This window comes from Pelophylax lessonae (genome assembly GCF_965119305.1).
Source record: "Pelophylax lessonae genome assembly, chromosome: 10".
NCBI classification, from domain to species: Eukaryota; Metazoa; Chordata; class Amphibia; order Anura; family Ranidae; genus Pelophylax; species Pelophylax lessonae.
In genome coordinates, this window is record NC_138777.1 from 168,550,344 (window position 1) to 168,564,047 (window position 13,704).

Consider the following 13,704-nt stretch of genomic DNA (forward strand, 5'->3'; position numbering starts at 1 on the left):
TCACAATGTTAGGAAAAAAGAATGAAAACACACTTACTCCATTTATTGCTATTAACGCGTTTAAGGAACCTCTTGCTGTATAAAGACCTACCTGAAAACCTATACTGCTAAAGCAAATGTTACCCTTTAGGTGAATGAAAGGGAGGGAGGAGTGAAAGAGATGTAGTGAGGGCTAAGGACATAAGGACATGGCTACACATGATATTTATGTCTATAAAACTCTATAAGACCACTTATCTTTTATCTGTTACCATGGTGAAGATCTGCCACTCTAGGTGTTTTTTGATAATATACACTATATTGTCAAAAGTATTGGGATGCCTGCCTTTACACACCCATGAACTTTAATGGCATCCTAGTCTTAGCCCGTAAGGTTCAATATTGAGTTGGCCCACCCTTTGCAGCTATAACAGCTTCAACTCTTCTGGGAAGGCTGTCCACAAGGTTTAGGAGTGTGTCTGTGGGAATGTTTGACCATACATCTAGAAGCACATTTGTGAGGTCAGGCACTGATGTTGGACGAGAATGCCTGGCTTGCAGTCTCCAATCTAATTCACCCCAAAGATGCTTTATTGGGTTGAGGTCAGGCCAGTCAAGTTCCTCCACTCCAAACTCCCTCATCCATGTCTTTATAGACCTTGCTGTGTGCACTGGTGCGCAATCATGTTGGAACAGGAAGGGGCCATCCCCAAACTGTTACCACAAAGTTGGGAGCATTAAATTGTCCAAAATGACTTGATATGCTGATGCCTTAAGGCCCCTTTCACACTTGTGCGACTTGTCCTGCAACTTGGCACTGCAAAGTCACATGACAAGTCGTACTCCATGATTTCCAATGAGTACCGTTCATATCCGTGTGACTTCAAGTTGCAGCGACTTCAGTGTAGTCCCTGCACTACTTTGGTCTGACTTTAATGAGTTTTGAAGTCCATAGGCCTCAAGATTACACAGGCATTGCTTCAAGTCCAGTCAAAATCGTGTTGAAAAATCACAGCAAACTCGTGTGACTTTTAGGTCGCACAAGTGTGAAAGGGGCCTAAGAGTTCCTCTCACTAGAACTAAGGGGCCATGCCCAACCTCTAAAAAACAACCCCACACCATAATCCCCCCTCCACCAAATGACTTGGACAGGTGCACAAAGCACTTACTGGAAGAGTTGAAGCTGTTAAAGCTGCAAAGGGTGGGCCAACTCAATATTAAACCCTACAGACTAAGACTAGGATGCCATTAAAGTTCATGTGCGTGTAAAGGCAGGCGTCCCAATATCTTTGACAATATAGTGTATAATAATGTGATCGCAAATGTAGCCGTTTGCTTATACAGTGAGCCTCTTAATGTGGAATAAAAGGGTCAGAATATGGAATGTGAAAGTCTCCCTTTTTGAAGGAATTATTTTTTTTTTTTTAAATGCTGTATGGGTATTTGAGCAGTAGAGCCTCCCCTGGCACTAACTTCAGATTCTTTAGAGAGATACTGCTACCCTCTTTCCTCTCCGAGTTTGAGCTCAGCACCACCGTACAATGCTCAGGCAGGTTTGTGTGCTTTATTGTCACACTTATCTCCTCATCTGGGTCAAAGTTTACTATGGACACAAATCTTTCATTTTGGTCCCAACTGCGCCTGTATGCTATTGATTTGTCACATTGATGAAGTAGGGTGAAATCTCCATGCAGAAGTGATCGCTCTTTTCCACGCAGCTCACTCAAACGTTTGTACGCACTGAGGATTGAATCCTTTTTGTCTTCTTGTCCCTAGAAACAAAGTGAATATGTCAGATTTTCTTTTCAAGATAACCAAAAGTGATGAGTATATGTAAGCAATTCAGGATTATATCAGGTTTCTGTTTAGGCTAGGAGTATAAGGGGCAAAGGTTTATGGCAAAACAGCAGGATTCCTCTCATATAACTCCAGTTTGACTTCCAATGCAGGCAGCCTCCCATAACCCTCTCTGTAATTCAAATTAGCTGAAATTAGCTAAACATTGTCAGAAATATCTCATGTCCTGGTATGGTATAGTACTTAAAGTGTAACTCCACTTTTGTTGAGAAATAAATGTAGCTGTTTGTTGCACAATGTCCTCTTTTAGAACTTTAGAGTTCTAAATTTGAAGGTCTGTGTTCATTTTAACCACCTGGTGCACCTTCAGTGTTCTAATGTGTGGAAAGCCACAGTGTCTGAAGCATCACTTTAGAAGAAATGAATAAAGCTATAGTATCTTACAAAAAATGAATTTCTTATTTCAGAGGATGCCTAGAATGTTTCTTGTTTCTTAGGCCCCTTACACGCGGAGTCTGCCTACTCAGCGGAGAATCTGTCTGCTGATCCCCACTGAGCAGCTTATGCAGAGCGGACACAGACACAGCCCGCTCTCATTTATGGGCAGTCAGATATAAACGGACCACCTGTCTGTTTACACCCAACTGCCATCTGATCTGGTCAGCAAGATAGATGGGGAACAGATCCCCATCCATCTGCTTTTAGTGGATAGGATAGGATTGGATGGCGGTGGGTGTCTGTTAACACCCGATGCTGCATAGAGGAGACTGAAGGGTCTGATCTGATCCGCCTGAAAAACTGACAGGGAAAGCCGATCGCCGCCCCCCCCCCCCCCCCCCCCATGAGAAAGGGCCCTTAGTGAAGATGTCTGAGAAAATCAGTAATCCAATCACACATGCAAGTGGCCATATTGCATTGACTCTTTTGACAGTTTTAGGAAATTACAGTGGTAAAGATTGAAATGGAAAAAAATATTTTTAAAAACAAATTACAAACTAACCTGTGTAGCAATTCTTTAGACTATAGTATTTTTTTTTGTCATAAGTGAAGTTCGCCTTTGCCAGTATACAGTAAGTCTGTATTTTTTCAAAAACAACTTAAAAGAGATGTATGGGTTTTTGTAAGATTCATACTTACCTAGTATCAGTCAGCAGCTCTCTGCTCTGCCCCCCCACCCCCCGCTTAACGGAAACGCTGCGCTGTGGAGGGGGTGGGAGCAGCCACCTCAGGCTCTCAGCGGCTTGCTGAGGAGCTGAGCCGGGTGCTGGTCCAGGTAAGGTGGCGGATCCAAACTCCATTGTCATAATCTTGCCCGAGCCTGGATCGGCTCTGTGACGTCAGCAGACATCGAGCTTCAGGTCACAGGAGTGCAGAATGAACTGCACTCCTGTGATTCACAGGAAAAGTACACCCAAACGAGCTTTGGCTGTACTTCTCCTTTTAAGGCAGCTTTTCTATTAGTCTTCACTGTTCTATAAATATATAAAAAAAAAAATATATATATATATATATAAGGATACAAAAATGACATTTTCCGGTCAGAAGTTAACACAGCTTTAGAGTTTTTACTTCAGAAATGTTAACAAAGCTTTTAGAGGTTTTAGTTGGGAAATGTTTTTCCATTTTGCAGAACCTTGGTTGCTTAGAAGAAGTAGAACAAGGATCCAAGAACTTGCTGACACCAGATTATCTGAGAACAATGATTTCCGCTGAGTCAGGAGAAAGAAAGGTCTTGTCTGGAATACTAAAGGCAGTAATGACAATGATCTGCCTGGCTTAAGGAATTTAGTATAAGCAGGAGGCAATCAATACAAGGGAATACATTTATGTAAGGATAAGGAAATAGTTAATTGCAGGAAAAAAAGTTTGTTGCATTACTGCTATCTTTCTAATCAGACCTTATTTGAAGTCAGCCCTCAATACAGATGAATGTCTCCCATACTCATAGGAACAACACTAGATTTTATCTCTAAGCTCCGGTTCATACTGCCCTGACTTGTCATGCAACTTGAGAGTTTAAAGTCACAAGACAAGTTGTGCCCCATTAACAGCAATAAAACCTTTCTAATCTGTGCAACTCAAGTCGCTCCGACTTAGAAAAAGGTTCCTGCTCTACTTTTGGTGCGACTTCAACATGACTTGCATTGACTTCTGTTAAAGAAGTCGTATGCAAGCCGCGATAAAGTCGCGAAAGGATGTCAGATTTAAAGTTGCGTGACTTTGAAGCCACGGCAGTGTGAACAAGGGCTAAAAGATACATGTCCAGGATTTTTGTACAGGTTTGAAATGTATTGTTTTTCTAATGGTATTTAAAGCTTTGGATGAAGTGGAGATTGTTACAACACAACCCCGCCTCATCCCCCTAGTCCAATCAAAACCTTGCATTTATTGAGAAAAATTATAGGGGACTACTACAGGGATTCCACGCTTCCACAGTGGACCCACAGATTTGCATTTAGATACTTACATTGGTCCAAGCTGGACCAATATAACTATGCAATAGAATCCACATCCAGAAAAAGGCACCTATCAAGTGGACTTTCAGATACCAAAGGACATATGTATAAACTGTCATTACTAAATTTGCTGTCAGCATTCTCAGTGTCACTTTGTTCCACAAATACAAGACAAGACCTTTTCTCTAGTGTTATATCAAAAGAAGAAGTGGTGCTTCTGTAAAAAGTGAGGAACTTGTGATTTCAGGAGACCAGCTCATGTATTTTGGCCTATTTGCTGACTTGAATAAAATATTGTTTGACACTTGATTCATGTCAGTGTTGGCGAATACTCTCAGCATTAAAACGTTCTAATGGAAGAATCCAGGTTGTTTAATGTATTAAGTAGCTGACAGGCATTGGATGATTATAATTTACTATTGGTAAAATTACCTTGAATGGCCAACTATTTGAGTGGGTATGAAGTCTCTGAGACTGTTAGAGACACCATATGCAAAATGTTGTACTAATACTAGTCCACTTAAGCCAACCCTGTCACTAGTATAAACTAAATCAGCCTGCATCAGATATAAAAATAAGTTGGATACTTACCTCTCCAGGAAGTGGTCAGTCAAGTTTTTTTGTTATCTTCCACAGCCGCGTTGTGGGGGAGTGAATGGCAGGTAGGGAATATTGCTTGAGAAAGATATTTTTGCTGTGGAGAATTTTTTATTTAGAGGTTTGGGTATGTTTTTTTGTGGGATATTTGAGGTATGGAGGAGAGTTTATAGTGAGGGATTTTTGCTAGGGGTTTCTTTGGGAAGGGGGGGGGGGGTCTGGGGCAAGAAATTCTCCTTGGAGTAAAAAAAATAAATTCCCCAAGCAATTTCCACATTGCTTTTGAGCTGAACTGAAATTGGTTATGGGGAGGTGGAGTTTGCTTGGAGGGAGAGTGGGACCTGTCAGGTGGGCTGTACAGAACCAGTGGAGGGGCCTTGGGGGCCATGTTAGCTAGGCATACGCATGTCACCTGAGAAAGGAGTCGAGTTGGGCACGTGGACACATATCCTTGTTCTCTGCACTTTACTTCATGGCATTTTGTATGATTGAATCTTAATACATTTGGGGACCTTTGAGGATTCTTTTTGGAATACTGATTATAAAAATCAGCTATAATACATTATCAACATCAGCTGTGCTCCTCTCAGCATGGCAGATAAGAGTATGGTCCCGGATGTATTGGACTGCTACAGAATAGCTAACCTGTCTAAATTATTTATTCCTCTACCAAGATCATGGACTGACATTTCATATCTATAAGTATTAAAACTAGTTTATCCACCTTGAATTATACACCAATTCTCACCTTAAATGTGATGTTCTCATTGACATTTGAATTTCTTTCTGGTGATCCTTTAGAAAATCCATAGTTTATGCTCTCATCCCACTGCATGTACGGAGAACTGTCTGCAGGCTGAGGGGAGAGAAGATGTCAGAGATAGAATACACTTTGAAATCTACACAAGTTACCATCTTAGGATATATTCCCACATCATTGGAAATGAATCTTTCTCATGGCAGAGTTCATAACAGAAATAATAATAATGAGCAAGACCTAGCCCACCTTCTGGAGCAGTACGTATAAACAGGAAAAAAACACTAATAAAAGCCACAAATGATTGTACAAAAATGACTTACTTGTCCAGGCAAGTCTTTGAGTCCAATTTCATCCCCATACAAAGTAAGAGGTGTGCCTTGAAGAGTGAAAAGCAGCAGCTGGTAAACACGCAGCAGATTCTCGTGCACCACAGAGGCCATGTGTCCCAACCGTGGTCTGACCTGTGGGGAAAGATTAAACACATTATTGGTCTTAAATATCATGAATAGGTATTTGTAATAATCAATATGCTAAATTTATAATGTGCTGGAAAAGGTTCTAGACAAATAACCCAAGTATCTTATCAACAGACCAGAGGGTCCATAATCCAAGGGCTTCTGATCATTTATAAATAACACACACTTACTGCGTTTTAGATAAACTACCCACAGCCTGTGAACCATGGTGCCTTCAGGACTTTTCAGTCCAATGTCAGAGGTCTTTGGTGGTTTCTATCTCTAAATACATTTCTAAATTGTTGCATTGCATCTTCAAATTCTTTATTGTATGAACCATTGATGCATGGATAATATGAGGGGTATACATATAAGGGTACAAAAAATCATCTGAACAGATCAATTTTGCTTTTCCAGCCAATGTGCACATACTGTATATTTAAGGTGACATTCCACTACATTTATAATATGAAATGCAAGATCTTTGATTAATATTTACAAAGGTCCTACATTTCCTCTACATAAGAAAAGCTAAATAAACTATTACAGGGGCTCTGCACTTTAAAAAATTGTAGTGTAAGCATGTAAAACAATCTTTGGATGAAAGGGGACTGTTGCTATGTAGGTTTATCAGGCTGCATTAAAGAAAGATCTTTCATCAAATTAATGAGTATCAGGAAATTGTTTTACATTGCTTATACTCTCCTTGATCTAATGGATTATACATTACACAGCACCAGATGGAAAGATATTTGGGATAAAATTGTATTAATTTCTTGTGTCCTTACAACTGTGTTGCAGCATACAAGAACACAATTTTGCTCCTGATGTAATGAGCACTTTTTTTTTTTTTTGCTTTAGTGTATATAACTTCACCCATGGCCTCTCTATTACCCTGCTACTAAAGCTGCCCTTACCACCCAGAGGATCCTGTCCTGTTCACTGGCAACCTGTTGGTACTGCTTGATGCGCTCTCCTAGAGAGCTGCCACTTGAGTTGTCCTTGTGGATCAGGTAGCGTGCAGTTAACATGCCTTTGGCAGTGTCATTAAGAATTGTTAGAACATTGTCACTGTGAGGGTCATTAGCTGAGGCAAGCAGCACCCTGTGAAGACAAAAGATGAAACATGATAATAGCTATATATCAAAACAAAATACAGCTAAAATATGCAAGATATGGTCAGACAAAGGCTGATAATAGCACAGGAAGAATTAGGTATGCTATTCACCTTGCTTTCCCATCTGAGCTGTGGTTGGTAGTAATGTTCCTTAGTTCTTCAAGTACCTCACCTGGCTGTAATTTAAGAGATATGATTAAATGTCAGCAAAGGAAAAAAAAAAAGAAGAAAACATTCATTTTTGTCAGTGAAATGCAAATTTCACTCTAATATTACTTACATTATCTATGTTCTCAATCCCATTGAAATGAATTCCTCCAACGCCAACATCAAGCCAGAAGTTCATGGCTTCCTACAAAAAGAACGTGGTGTATTTTAAATAAACAGTTCTTTCTGCAATATATGACTGTTTTTATAACATTAAAAAAGTGGCACAATACAGTGGCATAGTGCGAGTCGCCAGGGCCTAGGGCAAGGCAAGCATTACACATCCTAACCCATGGACTGTTAGCCCTTCCTGAGTTCCTTCCATCAGAATGTATGATGAAGTTAGTCCCCACAGACTGAGAAGAACATGGATTAAGTACAGTGATACTGAGGAATTCCCTACCTAGTTCCTCTCTTGTGTCAGACACAAACACAAGAACAAAAAGGATGCTGGATTTGGATTGTCTAAGGGTCACTGCAATTGTCACTGGGCACACTGGCTTCTGATTGGCAGCAATCCAAAAAATAGAAACCACCCTCAGGAAAAAGGGAAAGGACCCAGAGTTGAGAATCTAGACACATACAATCCATTGAGAGAGCCAACATCCAAGGGTCCAAGATAATTTAATGATGAAATTTATTCAAAACAGAAAAGACCCAACACATTTTGGGGACCAAATATACTACCCTTCACAGGGCTTAAAGTTCACCTTTGAAACACGTTACATGTTACAACCATATTTAAGGTCTAGCATGTAACATGTTTCAATGCTTGCCCCGCTGACCCCCCTTTACCCCTTCCCATGTGACAGCACGTTTGTATTCTCACCCAAGCACAGTCGCATCATTTATTTACAGTAATCTGTTAATATATAAACTACAAGTCCCCGCTACCACCGCAGCAGACGGCTTGAAATTCTCAATGGACTGCGAGACACTTCCTCCAACTTTCTAACAGAAAGCTTGTAAAGAGGTACGGGCAAAGAAGCTGGAGGATGTGTCTGCAGGAGCCTGACATTGCCCCCCATGATCCACTGATGGCAGGTGAAATTCTCTGCAGGCTCCTGTAGTAAAAAAAAAAAATACACTTTTTTTTCTGCAAAAATATGTGCATTTATTATTTTTTCTGGAAAAGGGAACTTATCCTTTAAGTATGCAAGTATGCCTAAATGGACTGAATGGATACTAAAAAAAATACACTGTGATCTACTGCTTGGAAAGTTTCAGGAGGGCAGGTTACGCCAGGTTACATCAAATGCTTGCTGCATTCATAAACACTGGCGTAACCTGTCTTTCTGAAACGTTCCAAGCAGTAAACCATAGTGCAGTTTTTTTTGGTATCTGCTCACCTAAGTTGATTTAAGCACAGTTAAAATTCTTAAGCCCTGATGAAAGGGGAGGTTGTTTGGCAGAAGTGCAGTGGCTCTATTCTGCTATGAATCAATTTTACCAAAAAAAAACCATGGGTGTTTGCAGCTCTCATTGGATTGTATGTATGGGTCAGGTACAGGCAAATGACACAGGGTATGCGTCTATGGGAACATGCATGGATCAAGTAGGTGACAGCACTGGCTCCTCCCCCTCAATTACTTCCTTATTTTCAGGACATGGCTCTGACACTCTCCACCATCATCGCCCTGTGCCCGTTTATCGCTGTTTGTCCAAAGATGGTCCGATCACCATGTCCAAGTTGCTGCCTAAATTAGTGAAGCCGGATAAGAAAAAGGGGACCCCCATACCCCCCCTAAGAATTTAGCTCTCAGGGCAACCCCCCCCCCCCTGTTGCCCCACTCACACTACACCATCCTGTAGTGATAAAGAAATATATTTTGAAGTGAGAAAAACTACAAGCAATGAAGCTCACCTTAATTTGGTTCAGCAATTCGCTATCTGGTGCTGTCATACTGTAATTAAACCAAACATTGCTGCCACGGTAATTTGGAGTGAGATCCAAAACAATCTGAATACCTGACAAAAAGAAAAATGTAAGACATATCTGTTGATTAAATCAGCTGCTGGGTTGTCATTTTTAAGATCATCCAAAAATATAACTGAAACCAAACCATTTTTAGATTTAGATGGTTAGGTTGTTATTGCCGTCTGTGCCCCTGTTAGGGAGATTCACCCTCTCTATTTGTCGTGGTGACCATTATCAAAGAAAGTAAAATAAAAATCACAATTTTTGAGTGGTTACCAGAACAAGAACAAAGGTGAAATCTTGCAATGGGGACACTAGTTCTGATGACCCTGGTGGCCGCCAGAGATTTCCCTCACTTTGGAAGGATTTCCTCTCACTTCCTGTTGTGGCTCTGAGACAAGAAGTAAAAAGGAACCTCGCCATGGAACACAGATGGCAAAGAAAAAAAAAACCTGACAGGGGTTATAGTCCTCCCTTATTTTATCCAAAATGAATCAAAAAAAAATTTTGCCTTCAGTTTACTTTAACCCAGAGGAGACAGCCAGTGTTCATTTTAACTGAGGCATGGGATATATGGACAATATTTAATAACAGTGCAAAGTTTTAGGGCAGTTAGCCATTAGCAAGGAGATTTCAGCTTTAGTGTGGTTACATGAAAGTCCAATATGAGAGTCCAAGTACAATCCCAACGCACACGTTCCTGAAGTTGTCTGCAAATGTAAGTGGGTGCTGCAGTGAACAACCAGCTGGAGTCAAGAAGCCAAGAAGTGTGTCAACAGCACACCAAGGATCTCCAGAATAGGTCCAAGGCACATTCCTGATGAAGGGGTCCTGCGAGGTTCCAAAACAGTGCTATTGTAACCATGATGTGATCGCTGAATAAAGCTTTGGACCCATTCTGGAGATCCTCTGTGTACTGGTGACATACTTCTTGCATTATTTAAAAGAGGGTGACTGGAATTTTCTAACTGCCTTTTACCTAAATAAAACCCAGACAGGTAAATTCCTTAAAGTGGAGCTCCACCCAAAAGGGAAAGCTCCACTTGTCTGCCTACTCCCCTCCACTGTCACATTTGGCACCTTTTTGGGGGAAGCGGGTACCTGGTTACGGGCCCCCTCCTCCTTCCTCAGCAACCAGCCCATTCACAAAGCGCAGCACGCTTCGCGAATGTGCAGTAGGACACTGGCTGTTAAACCTCAAAGCTTCACTGCCGGTTTCCCTTAGTCTAGATGGCGGCAGCAGCACCCGATAGCCGTTTGAAAAACCAACTTGGGTGAGGACATTGCTGGATTCCTGGACGGGTGTGCTCTAATATTAAAATTCAGCAGGTACAGTATTTGTAGCTGCTGACTTTCAATTTTTTCTGAAGGAGCCTGGAGCTCCTCTTTAATAAGTCTGTTATGAAATTAAATGTTAGGACACTTAGGAGTGCTACGTTAAAATGGCTGATTCAGCAATGTAAGTATACACTACTTCTTTAAAACCCTTAACTTCTATGGAAGGACATTGCATTTCTGTTGTGTATAATAATTCAAGAGCACAGATTTATTGAGAAATCATACTCACTTTTCTTATGAGCTGCCCCCAACAACTTTGTAAAGTCTTCCATTGTGCCATATTTGTGATCAATTTCTTTAAGCTTAGTATCTGAAAGTTTGTCCGCAGAAGTAGTATGCAGGGGTCCAATCACCAGGCCTTTTACCTTAAGGGTGTTGAGAGAATCCAGGCGCTCTTGTATACCTAAAATAGAATAAATAAAGTAATAGTAATAGAGTATTTTTACCTAAAGTAAAAATATAAGAATTAAAACTTTGCTTGACTAGTTATAGTTATGTGTACTCCTTAGCCCCGAACGCTATCTCACACTTCTACAAATTACCGCAGTACAGTTGAGAGTTTCAACATATCTGAGATACGGTACTTAAAATCTTCACACATCTTAAAGAAATGCAAACACTGGACTAGTGTGTGACCAAAAGATTAAATCACTTTTCTTCAGTTACCAGGGTTCTAATGATCTACTGAAATTATCAACTGAGAATTCAAAAGAGAAGGTTGACCAAACCTTTTTTGATCATACTTCCCTTATTGGTCACAGGAGTGCACTTACTGTACTTTTGCTAAAACCCACTGTCAGCCAACATCACTGAGCCACTTCAGACACTGAGAGAACCTGACAATATTTTGGGATCCACCAAGATTCCTAACTGGCAGCTGGTTCAGCCTCTCAGCACACTGCTGAAAGCTTGAGAACGCTGCTCTCGCCACTCTCCTGCCCGGCGTTCCAGTGAGCGGTGGAGGGGCAGAGCATAGATGGGTGACTGACAGTCACTGCTCTCTGCTCACTGAAGACCAAGAGCAATCAGGGGTCATGTGATCACCCAGTTCCTAGTCTTAGAGCTGGCGGGGGACAGCTACAGCATCAGCCTGATGCTGCAGTAGTTACCGTAGGTAAGTATGTCTGTTTATTTATTTTTCCCTTCCTGGACATCTCTTTAAAAATACATTTACTGGTAACATAAGGAGGTTTCCATTGATGACATTCCTCTGAAAATTCTAGCTGCTTGACTGCCTTTAGACTCAAAACTTTCCAAGTCACTGCATGTCACTTGTGAAGTCAACAGTCAGAACTCCTGATTTCTGTAATTGTTCCAGGCCAGTGACTCAAAAATAATGAAGCCATTGGATCAACATAACAGGCAGGCACCTGATATTTTCAAAAGAAGAGACAGCATGTATAGTTTCCATGCAGCACAGTAATACTAAGCATTATACAATACATTTACTATATGAGATGTTCAGAGGTGTACTTTTTTTTTTAACCATTTCCAAACATTTAATATTGTGCCAATTTGAATCACTGTCCTTTGTAGCTACCATGACTATCATATTAACACAAAAATATATGTAGTAATTGAACCTTATATTCATGTAAATGTCAGTCTTCGATCTGCAATCCATGCAGATTTTGGATATAATTCACATGATTTCAAAAGAATTATAAGTACAGTACAATGCAGCTAATGCAATATATTTTAAAACCAGCTCAAACTGGTACAGTACAGCTTCCTCTACTATGCTGGGTCTTCTGATTCAATCCAGTGATTCTATGTTACTCATACAACAGTGAACTAGTAGCTCGAGGTTAAGGCATATATGAGCTAAATACATATTCTGAACAGATACCTGAATACAATTAGTGCAATGGTAATCCAGCACAAGCACTAAAGTGGTCAAATATCCACTCACATTAGAAAAGGTCTAGGATCCTAAAGAAATACATATGTCTAATTTCCACATGAATTATTCCTAATCATCCTTACTGCTAAAAATCTATACATTATTCTTACACTCACCAGCAATATCACCAACTCCATCAGCATTTGAGTCTTGGAAGGTCTCAGGGTCTCCTAGCTGATAAAGAGGTCCCTTGTTCCACCACTCCATTACAGGTAAAGGATGGCAGCGGGGAGCTTGGACAATGATAACCACTGCCCCGGCCAGCATTCCTAGCCAGCCTAGCCAGAACAGGATCAGAAGAGCCCAGCGGGCTCTCACCCACCCTGGGGTGTCGGCCACCTTCAGAAGCTCTTCCTTGGACAGGCCAGTATATTTACGAGCCTTGTTATTATCATCATCTTCATCCGCCAGTTTAATTTTAACAACACCATTTTTTTCATTGCCTTCTTCAACTAGAGGTTCTTCGGCCCCGGTGGCCATAGGTTCCTTCTCTGGGTCAATCTCATTCAGCTCCACGTCCTTCATGTCTAGGGCTGTATCTTGTGTCATGTCTAATGTGGCTGATCAAGCTAACAAGCTAGAAAAACAAACAGAATGTAACATAAGTATATACAATGCATCAATGATACAATAGCATACTGCTATATAAACACAGAAATAATATAGAGAACGTGTATATATATATATATATATATATATATATATATATATATATATATTATATATATATACATATATATATATATGTGTTCGATTATGGTTTTTGTAAATCCTGTAAGATCAAAACTATAGCATTTATCTGACAAAAAACAAACACAAATAATTATAGCTATCTCACCGGTTTCTGCTATGTTCTCAGGCAGCTGTCATTGTATAGCCTGCTATTTATATAGCTGGCCTTTAAACAGATCCTCTGCCCCTCCCTTTACTGCAAGAACATCCTCTTTGTTCTCCTAAGGGGGGGAACCAAAATGTTTGCTCTGAAGCAAAATACATAGAAGACTGATAAATAGACTACAGTTATAAATAAATAAAGAATTTATAATTTAAACAGACCATATACACAGGATGGAATATAAACCACTAGAAATAATATGAATGACATTTACTGGGTCCTTTTATTTCTCATGATTCACATCAGATGCCTTGTCATGCTGCACATTTTAGGGGAGGAGAA

The 13,704-nt window shown here is 40.4% G+C and overlaps 1 protein-coding gene across 1 annotated transcript; it reads right to left on the reverse strand.

The window, feature by feature from the left end:
- Positions 1-1,245: 1,245 nt before the first annotated feature.
- On the reverse strand, positions 1,246-13,480 carry LOC309565111 (amino acid transporter heavy chain SLC3A2-like). The gene is made up of 10 exons (XM_082269888.1): positions 13,366-13,480; positions 12,644-13,104; positions 10,854-11,027; positions 9,233-9,336; positions 7,442-7,513; positions 7,273-7,337; positions 6,962-7,148; positions 5,910-6,050; positions 5,578-5,685; positions 1,246-1,751 (listed from the first exon to the last, which is right to left on the reverse strand). The coding sequence occupies exons 2-10, from the start codon at positions 13,074-13,076 to the stop codon at positions 1,404-1,406; spliced, it is 1,632 nt and encodes a 543-aa protein (XP_082126014.1). The 5' UTR covers positions 13,077-13,104; positions 13,366-13,480; the 3' UTR covers positions 1,246-1,403.
- Between the last annotated feature and the right edge of the window lie 224 nt (positions 13,481-13,704).